General features: G+C 35.9%; 1 protein-coding gene across 7 annotated transcripts in view; it reads right to left on the bottom strand.

Moving 5' to 3' along the window:
- STXBP4 (syntaxin binding protein 4) overlaps positions 1–17,652 on the bottom strand; it is an 80,935-nt gene that overhangs the window by 57,384 nt on the left and 5,899 nt on the right. For all 7 annotated transcript variants that reach the window (XR_006016716.1, XM_042032377.1, XM_042032372.1 and 4 more), the window contains 13 exons: positions 14,214–14,287; positions 13,934–14,029; positions 12,885–12,954; positions 11,995–12,069; positions 9,906–9,991; positions 9,167–9,296; positions 8,478–8,610; positions 6,296–6,402; positions 5,732–5,912; positions 4,681–4,759; positions 2,063–2,145; positions 1,475–1,571; positions 38–150 (listed from right to left, as the gene is read on the bottom strand). Coding sequence is in view for 6 of the 7 variants with exons in the window: in XM_042032377.1 (XP_041888311.1) it covers positions 38–150; positions 1,475–1,571; positions 2,063–2,145; positions 4,681–4,759; positions 5,732–5,912; positions 6,296–6,402; positions 8,478–8,610; positions 9,167–9,296; positions 9,906–9,991; positions 11,995–12,069; positions 12,885–12,954; positions 13,934–14,029; positions 14,214–14,287 (1,324 nt within the window). In the remaining variant the exon portion in view is untranslated. The remainder of the gene's footprint in view (positions 1–37; positions 151–1,474; positions 1,572–2,062; positions 2,146–4,680; positions 4,760–5,731; positions 5,913–6,295; positions 6,403–8,477; positions 8,611–9,166; positions 9,297–9,905; positions 9,992–11,994; positions 12,070–12,884; positions 12,955–13,933; positions 14,030–14,213; positions 14,288–17,652) is intronic.

Genomic DNA, 17,652 nt, shown 5'->3' on the forward strand with positions numbered 1-17,652 from the left:
CCCAGTTGTTAGAACACTGACCAGGCACATATTTTACCTGTGAGTCCTGTAAGCTGGCAACTTCACTGACCCTAGAGGTGACAGATTTGTGGCCATCATCAGCTGCAGTTGATTGCATGGACAACAGATTTCTTGAAACTTCAAAGAAATCTAGGAAAAAAACAGTTCAGATTTTGTTGTTGTAGCCCAGAAGTTCAGCTTAGTAACAGATCACTGATGCAACACAACTCCAATATCACCAAGAACAGCCACTCTGAGAAATGCAGTGTCTGCCCTTGAAGCTTTCTAAAGGAAAATAGGAAAATCAGAGAGATATCTCCAAAGAGAAAGCTCTGTTAAAGATGGTAAGAATAAAAATGCCCAAAACACACCGTGGGATGAAATGTCCTCAAATCAAATTGTGAAGGAGAAAAGAAAACAAAGGCGGTGTGAAGTTCACCTTCAAAGTACCTGGGATGTTCTGCATTTGGCAGGTGTCTGTGAAAAATGAAATAAATCTGCACACCAGGTATATACACCTGCCCTTCCCAAGAAGTTGGCCTTACCAGAGGAGACAGGAAAAAGGAAGAATTTCCTGCTAGCTCTGAGCTCATGGTTTCCTTTTCAGGCCCTTTAAACCCCTGACAGATGCTTGGTAAAATTGATGTTGACCAAGTTGAAAGTTTTAAATACAAACACTCCCTCATTCACAATCAACATGACTTGGATAACCCATACATTTTTAATTAAAAAATTCTGCTATGCTATGACAGAAAAGTGGAAATATAAAGGTCAGTTTACTTCACATAAAATCTGACAGAAGATCCAGTATCTTTCTCACTGAGGATCTTTCTGGATGTTTAAGTACAAAATACTAGTTTTCACACACTAGTGTTTTTCATAGACTTTAGGAAAAGTGAAATTTCCATCAGTTTTAGCATCAGAACCATCATGTCTCACAGTTTCTGAAAAATATTTTAAAATTGTCAGTGTCATCGACCAAAATTGTCATAACCAACAACAGCAACTCAATCCTATCAGAATTAGGTTTAGCTGAAAGAATTATGATGGTCTCCCTGCAAATCTGTTTCTATATGCAATCCTTGAAATGTTCTTGCTTCCCACAGACTGAAGTTAAATGATCCGTCAGTTTACTTGCTTCAAGAAGCCTCCCTAACCATCAAAACTCTCCCAAGTAATTTTTGGAAAAATTACAGTTCCCTATTGTCAAAACAAAAAGTTCAGGATTTTGTGAGCACAAAATAAAACTTTCCCAAGGCTGCTCTTAATTAGATAAATTTGTGATTTGCATTCCCATGACTTAGTTTCAAAATTTCAAGCTTATTTTCTACAGTAAAATAAGGTTCTTGCCTCAAACTATCATTTTATTTGCAGCAGCAACCCAATACTGACAAAAAATATAATAATCATTATTATCTACCATTTCTGTATTCCTACTTTTCACTATTTTCTATGGTAATTAACAAATTATTACCTCCAAAAGACACTGTTCCTTTAGAATCTTTATGAAGTTGCTGCCTTAGGGCTTGCTGCTGTTCATCTGTGAGCTGAAGCCCAAGATAATTCAGTGCCTGGAAGGAAAAAACTTATTTTGGACTGAAAAAAGAAAGGACTAAGGATAATGACTGCAGGGACATGGGGGAATAATTAAAGAGCTACACTTCAAAGAGCCTTTGTATCCCGGTACACTCTCACTGACAACACTTTTATTCCAGAGCCACTCTGTGACTTTTCCTTCTCATTGAGAGATGTTCAGATATTATCTAACCTTGAATACAGATGAGTGTAATAAGCAAACCCCTTTGTCCTTAGTAACTGCTTTAAAAATCCTGAGGGATGTTCTGATTCCCAGAAGAGTTAATCAGTAATTAGATTAACAAAAACAGTAATTTGCCCAATGTATAAACTGAAATGTTGGCCTGCAACATTAAAGAGCTACTCAAATAGAAAATTCTGTGTGTCATTTATACCTTAGAGTTTGTCAGCCTAGAAATATTGTTTAGAGGTTTTACCTGCATCATGAAGAGGAAGAAGCAAAACTCAGAAGATTTTAAGTATTTACCCTCTCCAGCTTTTCTGTTTTGAGATGAATACTTGAGTTCTTTCCTTGGGGCTCATAATCATCATTCTGGCTGGGGGCAATAACTAAGAAATAAAAAAAATAAAGTAATAATGATGTAGTTGTAACTATTGCTTTGAAAAATTTGTTCTGAAGCTCTGCTCATCAAGTGGATGCCAGCTAAATACCCACTTGCCAAAAATACATGTTAATCCTTAGGCTGACTTCTTCTTTTAAAAGACATAATTGTAATCAACAAAAATTATGGGTATCAACCACTTCCACTATTTTTTTTGCATAAAAAAGTGACAAGTAGCAAATTAACAGAAAATAACCAGGAATAACTTTGAGTGATCCATCAAGCATATGGCTTCTCCTCGTGGTATTTTCTCTTCTCTCAGAGTTACACAGACACTCAGGAAACAGAAGGGGAAACACACTTGTGAATTCCAAGAGAGACCTCCAAGACACACCCTCAGCGTAACTGACAGTTCCCACATGGAGTGATCTAGAAAACACTGGGGAAAGAGAGGGAATGACCTGTTCCCAACCATGGGCTGTGTGGAGAGAGCTTAGGCTGAACTCCCCAGGCTCCTCAGTATTTTTTCCTGGGAAGGAACACTTTTCCAAGAACTCCTGTCCATCAGGCCATCATCCATCAGCCCCCTCTACCCTCACAGTCAGAAACACAACTTTGCATGGGTTTTTTTTTTTAAACTCTTTGGATTTTAGATGTATGCAAATAAAAAAAAATAATTGTTTGCATTCATTATTTATAAACATAATGTAGATCTTAATTCATCATTTCCTTAATGAATTAAAGAGGTATTGAAACCAAAACCAGCTTTTGACAAGTAAAGGATCTTGCAGTTTGAGATTCTCTCTAAAGGAACAGAAGGAATTGCAGGGAATTCTTTTTTTAAAAAATTTTTTAAGTTTCACAGAGTATCTGTTTCCAAGCTCAAAGCCATTTATATTCTCTTTACATGCCAAAAGCATAAACCAAAACATCTTGAAAATCTCTGACACTAACACCTCTCACATGCTATATTAAATTCTGAAGACAGTGGGCTAGAACCTTGGTGGAATTGGCACAATTTCACTTCAGCTCAGAATGAAAAAGCCTCATGTGTGAGTTTGTGCAAAAACTTCCTGAAACTATGCTAATTTTTTTCATAAGGTGTTAAAAAAATAGTATCTCATCTAAAAAATACTTTAATTTTTCAAGGTTATCTTTGAAAGTTTATCCTTGAAAAAGGGCAGCATGAAAGAAGTGGCAGGTTTGACAAAGGATGTGCTGTTAAATAAGAAAAAAATCAAACATGGCAAGAAGCAGTACAAACTGGAGCTGCAAGTATTTGTGCTTTCTGCTCTACTACCTACATTATTCAGATGTGTTAAAGAGACTGTGGCCTTCTTGGTGTCTTCAAACAATGAAGCTCCAGTGTACTGAATTATATTAACCAAGAGTCTTGTATTCTGAATATATTAAAAAATAAGACTTTTGTCTTGTTCCTTTGATTTAGTTGTAGTGTTTTTCATGGTCAATATGTAAAAACTGTGTGATCATTATTCTCCAGGTGTATTCAATACTAAAACTTTTCCAGTTTCAATAGCCCATATTTGGTCAGGTCACCCTTCAACGAAGGAAACCAACTGTCCGATTTGCAATATGTGAGCTGTTTCATTTTAAATCTGAATATCTAATATGGGCTATAATAAATGCAAGAACAATTGAAATAACATCAGTGGAGAGACATCTGGAATGAATCAGATCCTGTGTATTTTTTCTTCCTCTTCTCAGTACATTAGACATCAAGTTGAGAAGCTCAGCTTATGCTTAATTCCTACTGCCTGACGAAAAAGAATAAAGTTCAGGTCTGCACAGAGAAATACTGAAAAGAGTCAGTTCTATCACAGTGTCAATGGGGACTCCCATTATTGTGCCACTCCTGCATTTTCACTGTTTCTAAATACAACACATCTGTTTCCCACAGGAATTACAATTGTTCAGCTCAGATTTGGTTCTGAGCAAATTTCAAAACCTCTGTTTTTCCTTAAATGTTGTTTTCAAAATAGATATTTAGAGATGGGATCAGTGACTCTTGCCATTGTTTGAATGTCATGACTCTAAAGCACAAACATACACTATATATTGTATTTGTTATGAACTGAAAAGCTGTTAAGAGGGCTGCAAGTTATTTCTATCCTTTCAATATGCTGCCCTGATTTAAGGAAAAAAACCATGCAAGCAGCATACATCCCCAGAATTTCATCAAATCAAGAAAGCACAGTTTCTATGGCAACCTAATCTTGATCTATACGTGAGTCTTCATTATCTGGTTTCTACTGAGTCTATTATCATTACTGCTGTATAGCAAATGTTGTGATCACTCTTTTTTGTTTGGCTGCAGCTGTTTGTTAGAGACAATGTAAGTGATATTTGACAGAAGCTACTAAAAATCCATTGATCTCAGTCCTTTATTTATTTAGGAGTATAAAAACAGTGCAATATTCCTGTTTTTTTTGAAGACTGTTGAGTCTCACTATGCACTATGTTCTGTCTGACTGTTATTGAAGGAACAAGGAAAAGGATGGCAGGGAATTAAATGAGCACTTACCCGTGGCAGACACATCAGCAGGATTGCCGTCTAGAGCAGTAATTGGAGATTGCTCTCCCATCTTGACTCCCGTTTCCATCTACAAGAGGAAATGAAAAGTCATGAAATACCATTTCTAAAGCAGATCACAAGCCAAACCAGAAATAGACATTAATGAAAAAAGGGACAGGAAGGAAGACTGGGGGCAGAAAAAAACAACCCCAGGAGAAAAAGAAAGGCATGGAAGGGGTGGTGGTGAGAAGGAAGAGCATTGGAAAAAAAGAGATCAGGGCCTCATTAAAACCTTGAGTTTTGAAAATCTTAATATGTGAAGATAGCACAGTCTCTCTAGGCAACCCACTTCAATATTTATATCCCTAATAAGAAAGAAAAATGGGCAAGAATTTTAAGTACAAATATAAGAAGATTTGAGAATCACCTGTTTTGACTTTGTGTTTGAGAACATTTTCTTCTTCCTTCTTCTAAGGCAATACTTTATTTAGCTTTAAAAATACGATAAACTGAAAAGTTTTTTCAAAAATTGCAATAATAGTCTTAAAATCATCTTTCTCACGGTCAACATTATTTCTTTACACTAATGGTGAGCTGTATGAATTAAAACAATTGCTGCTTAGTCAAAAGAAAGGGGAAAAACCCCACATCCTTCTAGGACTTTTTTTAAGCAAAAATCTCATCATCACAGAGCAAGTGTGAGATTGCACTGTACTCACACATATGTAGTAAACAGGGAATTTTAAACTCTGAAATATATAACTATTTATATCTAATTCCAAAACTTTAGAGAAACAATAAAGGAGAACTTGGTATCTAAGAACACAGTTAATGCTTGTTTAATTTGTTTTCTTACCCCAAGTCAACTATTTCCTCTCATCAGTGTGCTTTAATCTCCTGTTATACAACATGGGTTTTTCCAAAAGTTTTGATATTCCAAAGACAATATTGTGCAGGAAAATAGACAATAATTTTCTTACTAAAATGGAAACTCAATTACAATTAGGAAAAAGCAACCATTTGCTGAGTTTATTCTAACAGGAGTTATAAGTACACTCACAGCATCTGGAGGGAATGTTGAAAGCAACTTCCCATTAGGAGAGGGAAGAGGACCAAGTGCAGCCTGTTGTTCTCCAGGTGCTACAGAAGATGTTAAGAGGCTGAAAGGACGCTGCCGATTCTCTGGATGACTGGGGATGTTTTTCTGCCTAATAAAAGCTATCTCCCAAAAATTTTCAAACCTAAAATTAAAATGTTAGAAATTTCAACATATTGTACACTTATATTATTCATAAGATTATACTTCTACAAAAATTACATGTTTCCAAACACTGTGTGTGGGTTTATTTAATTATTTTCCTAAAAGGATGTTCTGTTATCCATCATTAATTACAAAGACAAATACTGTCTTTTTTTTTTTAAATATTAAAGTATCACAATTTTGCAGGCCTGAAAGGTGCATTTGAGTCTTTTCTATGAAATAATATTACAACTGAATATTTAAAAAAATTAGTATCCCTCGTATTTCCTCTAAGCACACAAAAACACATTTCACATTAATCTGATCATAAATATCATCTCTTAAACCATTTTGGAGGGTTGGCTGTTCGACAGTAACAGATACCTCATCTTTGTTCTGTTGATTATACTTTTTGCCTCTTCATAGGAGACTCCAATCATGGACTCTTTGTTGATGGACACCAGCTGATCCCCAGGCTTCAATCGTCCATCCTAAAGTAACAAATATAAAACCAAACCCACAACTTTTAAATTAACTGCTAACACTACAGAAAGAACTGTATAGTCACAGCACTTGGACACATTCCCCTGGTTCTATTAGGACAAGAAATATCAAGAACAGCTCTGCATTCTGCCTGACAATCTTCCAGAAATAAGCAGATTAAACCATCATCCCTCACTATTAAAGCAGTCATCATAAAAACTCATCAGAGAGAACAGACCTCAGAAATTGTATAAAGAAGAACTTTGGATCCAGATAAATATTTCTGTTAAAAAAAAACCAAGGAAAGAAAAAACAGATTTTTCCAGCACCAACCCATCTGACTTTAGGAAGCTTCTTTACTAATTAATTCAGCTCTGAGCTGGATTAATTTGCATTTCAAAAGCAAATGTTCATGGCAATCCATGGAACTCTGCAGACACTCACTGGCCATGCTAAACTTAATGAGAAAACCAGATAGGTCTATTAGGATTCACCAGTCAAAACCATGACAGAAATAATATTGTCAACTTTGTGGTTCTGTTGAATTACTTGCCAGCTCTCTACTAGCACAAGAACATCTCACATTTCTGTCCCAGAGACTCTTAAGACAAGATTTTAAACATGTTAGGCTAGACTTCTCAGTAAGACAGCTTTCTTTACTCACATTTTAACAGAGGCCTCAGCAATTTAACTGGAAATTCATGCAATTCACCTATGGTTACAGAGTTAGTTATGACATTTGTCTAATGTAATACACATCACATTACACAGAACATGTCTCTGCTTTTCAGCTCCTACGAAATCAATCTATGTGGAAAAAAAAAATATGTACAGACAATGATACACAGGAAAAAAGTAAAATACCTTCTCAAAACCAGTATAATTTTACCTACTTAACACCCACATACCATAATTTTAGCTGTGTTGTTTCAAACCCATGCCTATTACCTTTTTTTTTGGTCACACAGTGTTTTGGTTTTGGTTAAAGAAAAAAGCTGTATATCTTTTTTTTTGCTTTCATCCAGCATGTTCAAATATATCCATTTCAATGGTGCCCTCATGTGGCAGAGGTTTAAAATATGCTTCCTGCTTCACCTTCCCAAACAGGATAATTAGGGTTGGAAAATTACCTCTATTATTGCTAATATTAGAGCCTACTGAAATTTGATGTCTTAGCCTCAGTCTATTGATTAGGTGTGATAGGCCTCAAATTCACAGTGAGAAAAATATTTTAGAACCCACAACAAAATAGGAGAAAATAAAAGAGGAATGATTACCATTAATCTACTGAAATAGGTCTTTGAGAAACATTGGATTTTTATCTTCCAGCTTGGCATTTTAGGATTTAACTTAGCCTACAAAAATTCAGTAACAAATAGTTATAAACTGTTTGGGGACAAAAATCACTGTTCATGAATTGAGATCGTCCCCTCTTGCTGGGCCAGAGGCAAAAGTTGGCTATCTACACTTCCAAATAACCATAATTACTCAGGATGCCAGAAGAGACACTTGGATAAACAGTTCTGTGTACCTGAACCAGGCAATTATATTATTTATTTACTTTTTACACTGACAAATCCCCCTGATATACATATTACATTGGTCATAAATTAAAACAGTAATCAACACCAATTCACACACTTTATCAGTCTGCACTTCCAGAATATTTTTTTCTAATTTGCTTTCCAACTGCAAGGATCCATCTAAATTAAGTCTCAGGGAAATAAGATTTTTTGAATGTCCAAGAAAATAAAAAAGAGGTGCCATCTGTAGCTCTGTCCCATCCTTCCTGATTTACCTTGCATTATGCAATCTCTTATAGAAGTTGGTTTTGTACCTTCTCATACACAAACTGAGGAATAAGATCCTCATTTACCTCAAATGAACTTCTGAATAAATTTTCATTACCATGTAACTCTGTTACATTGCAGTGAGATAATTCTGTTAAAAGAGAAGGCAAGGAGGAACACAAAACACATTTAGTATTTAAAATATGACTGTAGATGTAACATACCAAACATGTACTAAATTAAGGCAAAAATACAGGTGTCTAAAGGGGAAGGAAGGGAAAAAAGGCCTTTACCTTATGGCAATCACCCCCAGGGATAATTTCTTGAATATATACCAAAGGCCCTTCATTTCTGTTAATTCCTCCCACAATATTCAAACCTAGGCTTGTTCCTTTGCAAACAGAGATAATCTGAAATGCACTATCACTAGAGATACAAAGAGAAAGAAAAGTAGAATTACTTCACAGAAGTAGATAATATAAAGACTGAAGCAATAACTTATCTTTATCTTACTGGTTTTGCAAATATGTATTACAGTAACAAATAGAAATAGTGGACATTTAATCTCAGTGTTCAAGTATTACACTATTTACTACAAAATCAGCAACCTCAGGCACTTCTGACAATTACAACAAGAACTGATACCTATGTTACAAGGCTAGAAACTCCTCTCTACTATATAAATCCAAGGCTCGTGGGAGTACCTGGGTACACTTAAACCAGGAACATTAATTCATTAGGAGACACTAAAAAAATCAACCTGATTAATCTACTTCTACCACATAAACAATAAATATATAGAAAAATAACTTACTAAAATGGAAAGTCTGCAATGTCAACGGTATTACGAGCTACAAGACTAAAGTTAAAAAAATAAACCCGAAGTCTAACACTTAGTGCTCAACCCAAATTTTCCTGACCAGCCAAATACAGCATTTCCTGCAGCTCACACACAAGAGGTACAGTCAGTTTTGGAGATTACTTTGGAAGCTTTGGGGATGGTGCTGGCACAGAATTATTTCTGCTGCTGGTGGTTATGTTTTCCTTCGGATGCAACTGAGGACTCTGCGACCTTGAGGATGACCCAGAAGAAAGGCTGTCTACAGATTTTGCTTCAAAAAAAGAAATAATAAAAAGAAAAAAAAAATAAAACCCGTATTTGGGAAAAAGCACAAAACTTCAGCTCATGTAAGTAAGTTCAGTAGGACCACTTTCATACTAGAAAACAGACAAACTAAGCAATCAGACAACCAAAGAAAAGTCTACACAGTTAAGAACTGAGAGCTGCCCAGGGCTCCAAGAATAATTTTTTAAAACATAACAAGTGATGATTTTTTTCAAATTGGGTGCCAAATACAAAATCTCAACTAATTCCTCGATGCTATATAAAGGCATCTTAATTAGGCAGCACTTCCAGAAAGATTAGAATTCATGGTGCTCTAGATGAAATTTTTATTCATATTTTGTGGCACATTTCAGCTAGAAATACCAAAAACTTTTCACATAAATCATTAATTAAATTGAAAATAGACATCAGTATATTTAAGATTTGAGGAAACTGACACACAAATTCCTCAAGGTACACGTGTGTTTTGTCTGACTTTCAGTGACCTCCTCCAACACACCTCCCCTCAAATTAGGAATTTTAAGTACAAGTTTCTATTCCACCCAAGGCTGATTTTGTCCCCCAGGATTGCTTCAGGCTGGAAGTGATCTCTCACCAGCTAACTGATGTGTTGGAGAAGTTCTTGCAGAGCTGGTGTCACTGTGAGAGCCATACTTATCCATCAGGTCATGAAATTCTTTCCTGTGCCAATAAAAATATTGTCTTTGTCAGGATTTGGTGTTAGTTTGAATGAACCCTGTGAAACCTGCACTGCTTGTACTGAACAGTTGCTCCTCCTCAGAGAAGGAAGCTCAACCTCAACTGAAAGAGGAAGGCCCTGTCAAATGGTCAGAAAAGGCAAAAAAAAAAAAAAAAGTAATGCAGGATAAAGGTGGGAAAACAACAGACTGTGGATGAAATGGACTGTTGGTAAAAAAACTTTATTTTTGCCTCTCTTTACCCTGAATTGCAAAACTTTAAAAACTTGTAATACAATCAACTACAGATAACAAGACAGTGGTACTACCAAGGTCCAGAACAATTTATTTATATTAGAGGGAATCAGATTATACATCTATAGCATACTCATGTTTTTAAAGAATGCCTTTAGTTCAATTACATTGAACAAGAACCCAGAAGAAACTGACAAAGATACGGCTCCTCAAAAACAAGGGGATAGAAGAAATATTTATTAACTACTGAAAATCAAAAGCAGAAGTTCCTTGCAGACACCAATCATATTGTAACAGACTGGCAATTACGTACATCTTCTATGACAGGCATTAAAGAGAAAACAAAAACACTTGATTCATCTGATACTGAATCCAGCCTAATTTAAGAAAAAAAGTTTATAATCTGAGCTCTGATTACCTCAGTGATAACTGATTTAGAAGATATAAATAATCTAGAGTGATGTAAGTCAGAAACATCACCAATTTAATATTACAGAATTAGTCAGAGAGAAAATAAATTAACTGATTGCAAGGAGAGTAATTTCCAGGTAATTCCAGTTTGCCTGCTGAAGGTTGTTCAAAACTCCTGGGTGCACTTTATTTTAAAAAAGGACAACATTTATTGTACTAATGCTGGCCCCAGGGCACACACATAAACACAGGTGAATGCAAACCAAACATACTTTAAGGCTAGAATGCAAAGTCACAAGAAATGAATTCACAGGTGGCTGGTCAGGGACTGGATGGAGTGGCAAATTCTGCCCAGGCTACTGCACTTCCCCCTTGGAGTGGTTAAAGGACTGATGGATTTTAATTATTCAAGGAGTTTACAGGAACTAGGCCAGTATGCTTTAGATAAAAGCAGATTAAGAGTGGACCTCATATATCTAGGCAGTCTGAAAAAACAAGAGATCAGAGGCTACAGAGTGATTTAAATGTATGTCAAATACAAAAAAAATAAAGGAACAGAAAGAGGAAGCTTAACTCAGACAAAAGGCTAAAGGAATTTAGGGGAAAATCCTTTATGGGGAGATTACTCTGGAAGTGGAACATCCCAGGGATGGCAAGTAACAGCAGACACTCTCACAACGGTTATCAGGAATAGTTACGTAACAGCCGTTTTCTCCCGAGATTTAAGTCAAAAGGGGATACAGACCTGGATTCTCACATTGCCAATGATTCTCTGCCAATATTGCTTTATATGCTTAACGTCCAACAGTCAAGTTAAAGCAATATTTACCATAAATGTCCTTAAAATGAATATATTTTGGACTACCTGCTGCAGTGAACAGTTTAACCTACTTATCCAAACTATTCAAAGCTCATTAGAGATTGAAAAGCAAACTTCTAGGGGGAAAACACAACTGAATCTGCCTTTTTTCAGAAGGCAAGACCAGTTTAAATCTTATAGTTTTATAGTAGCTCTAACGGAGTCTTCATTTGTCATTATTTTAAAATGTGAGAAGTATTTCAAAAACTATCACAGCTGATAATTTTTAATGGTATTAGCTGTAAACATAACATTACAATCCTTCTCTTTAAACTGAAGTTGGCCTGAGCTTGCTACTTGAAGTGATGCAAGTGATCTCAGAATGAACTGGTATCAAGTACCATCAGAAAAATGTGACATGTGGTACAATTCTGCAATTAAAACTAATCTGAAATAAAAATACATGCAAGCCCACCCACCCACCCAGAGAAACAGAACTGGATTTTTATTAGTTTTGAGGTTAAAACAATTTTTCCTCTTACTTTGCTTCTTCATCTCTAGCAACGAGCAGAGACATGTGATTAGAGGCTGAGGCTGTTCTCAAGATGTCAACAGCCCTAGAAGAGGGGAGAAAAAGGCCAAATAAATATACCAGGATGCTGGCAAGAAGTGGGGAGTGCTAGAAGAGCAGGAAAATGGACAAATTGCTAAGGTAGTTAATTTTCACAGCCACATACAGAGAAAAGAGCTCAGCAGCAAAACTCAAAGTGAGCACTGGGGAACAGAGCAAAAGACAGACTGTGGTGCATCTGCTGACAGCAACAAACTGGGACTGACCTCTCTTTCCCCTCCCTTCTGTCCCCATCCCCCTTTGGTCCATCCTGCTGCCTTCCTGGGCCTCCTTCAGGATCAACAGCAACACAAACACACCAAAAGCTACTGCTCAGGTGTGCCTGGCTCAGGATTTCCCGCAACAATACATAACGGCAATTTTTCTTTGAATTTTCAATCTCCATCTCCAGCACTAAAAGCTGCACTGATCTCTTAGAGATCCAGCTACAGAAACCATCTACAGATTTTTCTTTCCCCTTCATTGTGCCATCACGATTGCTACCATCATTTACATTCACCAGTACTGAACCAGCAGATAGTTATAAACATATTTTAACCGCTTCTGCTATTTTCACACACATTCTGTAATCTGTGTCACTAAGAAACCAGCTGATTCTGGTGTTATAGAAGCATATAAAATCCTTAACTTTTCCACAACAGTTTTTGCTGAATTAGATCTATAGGATAAAATACCTGCCAGTTGAACTCCAAGAATCTCAGGGTAGTTGTGCTCTTTCAATCAGTCATTGATAACGTCCAAAATAATCAATATATAACATTCCAAGCTCTAATAAACGTTCAGGAATCAGTACAAACATACCTTTCATTTGTTACTCCAATCAAGTTTTCTCCATTGACATCTAAAATTAGGTCGCCAGTGAGCAAACGGCCTTTAAATGAAACCAAGAGTGATTGATGAATCAACAAGAAAATGGTGAACATATTGTATTAAACCAGGTATTAAACCAGGGCTTCTCCTTTCAATTTTATGTGACTTAATGCATTAAAAAGCTTTATGACTCTTGGCACCTGATCCTAAATAAGAGAGGTAATTGTGGTAAGACTAGAAACTAAAAATCAGTCTTATTAACAACAGAGTAGGCATTGAAAATAAGTGTTATGTAGCTATTTGTATTATTTACACACAGCATAAATTTGGGAGACAAGAATTTGTATTTCCCAGTTGTGGAATAAATTTTTATTTGAATTTTGCTCTTAACATTAATATAAGTTACCATGTGTAGATATATTAATGTTTTAGACATTAATAAAGTCAGCTAAAAGATTTGTTAGAACCAATTCTATTTTTTAACCTCCTGAAAATGTCAAGTTTAGGAACCTGAAGTTGATTCAGATTACTTTAAACAATCATATTGCACAAGACGAGATGGAATCCCATCAGAAACCTAGGATGGAAATCTGTAGCTTAATTACTGCAAACTCTGAGTGTAATTTCTTCTTTGCACACTGATCTCAACCACCAGCACACCACCATTAAAAAAAACAGTAATAAAAATTACCAGAACTAATTAGAAATACTGGTTCCATACAGGAAACCTCACTCTTACACCTTATAAATTAAAAGTGATTCAGCATCTCAACACTTACTCAGCAGCACTGAAAGACTGCCAATTGCCTTCACCAGCCATATTTAGATTTGAACACATTTTCAAGACCTGAGCACATTAAAATCTTCTTCCACAAGAGGTCCATGTTTCATTTCTCTACCTTAAAGTAAGCCAAAACTTCATGGATCCTGACTAAACCATACTATTTTAAATATCCTTACCCACAAAGTGAAATAAAGACTTCTTTTGACAGCTTTTTATATGCAGTGTGTTTGTAGGAAAAAAAGTTAAAATTTCTTACTATCTACAGCAGCAACCCCTCCAGGTAGAATTCTCTTTATGAAAATCCCATAATCTTCTGCTGTTTGTGCCCGATAACCTCCAATAATTTTAACTCCTGCACAACAAACAAAAAGACAAAAGTGAAAAATTGGTTATTCCACCTACTGTGCTAAATGTATTTGCAGCCAAATTCATAAAAGACAAATAAACTTTCCTGATGCCAGTGTGAGCTGGCAAAGCTCACCAGGTGTTTTTAGGTTTGATTTACTTTGAATAACAGAATGTGCAGTCTTAGTTACCTAATCCATTCTGGCAATCAGAGAAAGAGATGCGATGAACAGCTCGATTAATTCCATGAGGGCCCATAATGGTCCTAAGGAACAAAATAAAAGTCATTAAATTACAGAAATGTAGGTAGAGCTATGTTAGTAGAAAAGAAATTTCAGTGACTGTGTTTTCAACTCAAATACAAACCCAAACCCGTTTTCTCCACTGACAACTTCAAATTGTTTGATATCTCTGAGCCACCATCTCCCCAAACAAAAATCAATCTACTCATCACAATACCATACCAGATGGAAAGGTATAATAAATATACAGAGTTCACTTCCTTTTCCTCCAAAGCATTTCAGGCTAAACTGTGAATCCCATTTTGAATAATAAAAGGATTGTGATTACATATAAACAAAATTCCGCAAGCTGGTCCACCTTAACATTTAGGCAATAAAAACGTACCATAAAATCAGTCTTCATCAGGTCATGAATATTTGAACAAAATATTTGAAAAAAATACTTGAACACACGGCTAAGCCAGTGCATAAAATTATTTCCTAAGATACCTAAAATATAATTTTGTGGCTATTTATGAACATAATATTTTCCCAAGTCTCCTAATTTCTTCACTCAACATTGATTTCTTTCTTTGTTGTAAAAAAGACTTCTTTCCAAAATCTTTTGCCTGATCCTCTGTGTACCTTCCTGGCATAGGGCAGACAATAGGGAATACAGTATCATACAGTCACCCCAGGACACCACCCCAAGGGAAAACACCAGGATGGCACTTGGAATTGTCTAAAGGCAGAGGAATATTTTCAGGACAGTTGATCATGCCATAGAATTAAAAAAGAATACAAAGTAAAATTAAGAGTTTTGAAATTTACAGTTCCATCAGACTCATGACCAGCACACTGCTCTGACAACGTAGAGTGTTAAGAATGACAATATATCCAGATTATCCTTTACCAGGTTTTATTTTCATTTAGATGAATTATGGGTTAAAAAAAATGTAAGTTGTATCATAGCTCTTTTGTCCTTTCACTGCATCATTTTTGGAGACGACTCAGCAGATCTCTTCTAGAAAAGAGCAGAAGCACCACCGAGGTTTTTCTGCTTTGACCTACATACTGTTCTACATTAGACAGAGTTGTATTTTCTAGAGGGTGCTAGTGAAATGGAACAACGAGAATTCATTAGCAGGGTGGGAAAGAAGATCAAAGTGGAGGACACAGTGACCCAAATCCTTCTACACAACCTAATCCAGCACACAGCCTGAACTCCATACCTGGAACTGGGTACATCTGCAAAAAGCCAGAGTACATCATTAAAAGGTGCTGTGCCAGAGGAAGAGAGAAATCCAGAAGGTCCATATGTTCTTAAAATTCTAGCACCAGCCAAGAGATCCAGATTCTAAAGAACATCTGCAGTTCTTTTGGTTTTGTAGAAGAAAACTGGATGAGGTTTTTTTGTATCATGGGATAAGCACTAGCTTTGAAAAGCAACGATTCCCCAAAACCTCCTATTTCCAAATAATTGCAAAATTAGCCTTTGCTTTAGGAAAGGCTGGCTACAAGAACAGACCTAGTAATTCTCATAATTCTAATAACCTTTAGAAGCAAAAAGTAAACCCACGCTTCAAGCACTGTATAATTTTTAGTATTTCTTGAAGTATTTGTTTCATAGGCTAAAAAGAAATAACAAGACCCGGTGTATTGGATCTGTATTTGACAGGACTGCACATGACCTTACCATGATATGTCAGAGCATAAGGCATCCTTTGTAAGGCTAAAAGTGAACCAAACTGCTTTTACTTAACCACAGCCTGAAAGGAAGAACAAATCCCCAAGTCTGATATTTGCTTATGACTACCCTCTGGACAACCTCCTACTCCACGACAAGAACAGAGTATTTTGCATTACTACCCAGTACTGTCACTGCAATTATCCCATGAACTTGTCTTGAGGTGGAAGGACAGCATACTACTCATGTTTTGTCCTGACTTGTATTCATCTTTGAAATCTTAAACAAGGTACACTGATCTTTAAAATAGGCAATTATTCTATTTTTTCCTTTCTTGCCTTTTGCTACTACTGCTATTGGTCTTGCTCTGCCATCCCCTCTCAGCATTTTTCACATGGCAGTTTTTCTGTTAAAATTAAAAAGCAAGAACAAAAGTTACTTCAACCTCATACAAACCAACACAGAGGTTTACTTTGGTGAAGTCTGAAAAGATCAAATCTCAGACTTTAAGTCTGAAGTTTGGAGCTCACCAGAAACTGCAGAACCTCTTTATATACTACCATATAAAACAATCACGAAATATGATCAAATCTAAGTACAGGCCAGTTAATAGGAAAGGATCTACATTTTCAAAAGTAACAGGCACTACTTTCAAAAGAGAGATCCTAACGAACATAAAATGGATTCTGACAAAGAGGACACAGAGAATATACAACTAATAATGCACAATGGAGAGGAATAAGGTATCTCTGAAACACTGGAATTGTGATGCTGCCACCTACAATTAGAAAGAACTGACACTTTGGACAGACAACTTTTACAAGGTACTCAGGTCTCTTTATGCTCTAAAGACTAAATCCCTCCAGTACATGCAGTTAAAATTACTTTATCCCATAAAAGCAAAGACAAAGATTTTCAAATGCTCCAAATTTGTTTAGCATATCACATCTAGCTGACTTTCAGTGTTGGGGGTCTTTTTCCCCCATATAACTTAGATCTTCAAGTCAAGCTACTTGCCATAGTTATAAAATAAACAAAGCTTTAACAATTTCACTGTAAAATGACTTGGATTCAGCACCCATCCATCCAACATTTATTTTATGTCATCATTATTTAATATTCCTGAAATGTTAGAATACTTCTCCAGAACATAAGAACCATGCTGAACAGTATAAATAAGGAAATAGGCTCCTAAACCAGCTGGCAGTAGTAACAAAAAATAATTCAACTCCTTGTAGAAAAAGATGCAAATTAAATAACCATGTTATTGATGACATGATGTTGCAACTCATTTTTTGAGGTCAGGCGAAAGTATTTGTAAGCAAGGTTTTAGCACATAGAGAAGATGTGCGGCAAGAGATGAAATAAACAAGCAAAACTCACCAAAATGTACACTATAACCGTCTTACACTAAAATATACTAAACTCAATACTCCAGCTGAAGTTCTGGAATGCTAACAGGCTAAATGTGCAACATTTTGTGTAGATGCTCTAGTAAGGGCAATTAAAATGAACCTGCTTCTATTACTTTTTAGCAGCATACACAAGGAAGTTCAACAACTTTGGGTTTTATTTCTTCTAGTACTTATCAGAACATACAGCTCCAGATATTCTTCTGATCTCTATTCCTGAGAAATTATTAGTCATTTATGTGCAGAAATAAAACATTTACCTGCTTTTATCAATGGAAGAATAATACACTTTGCTCACAAAACACGTATT

This window comes from Corvus kubaryi, unplaced genomic scaffold, assembly GCF_017639235.1.
Source record: "Corvus kubaryi isolate FWS band 111438036 unplaced genomic scaffold, C.kubaryi_AGA036_p1.0 37353, whole genome shotgun sequence".
NCBI classification, from domain to species: Eukaryota; Metazoa; Chordata; class Aves; order Passeriformes; family Corvidae; genus Corvus; species Corvus kubaryi.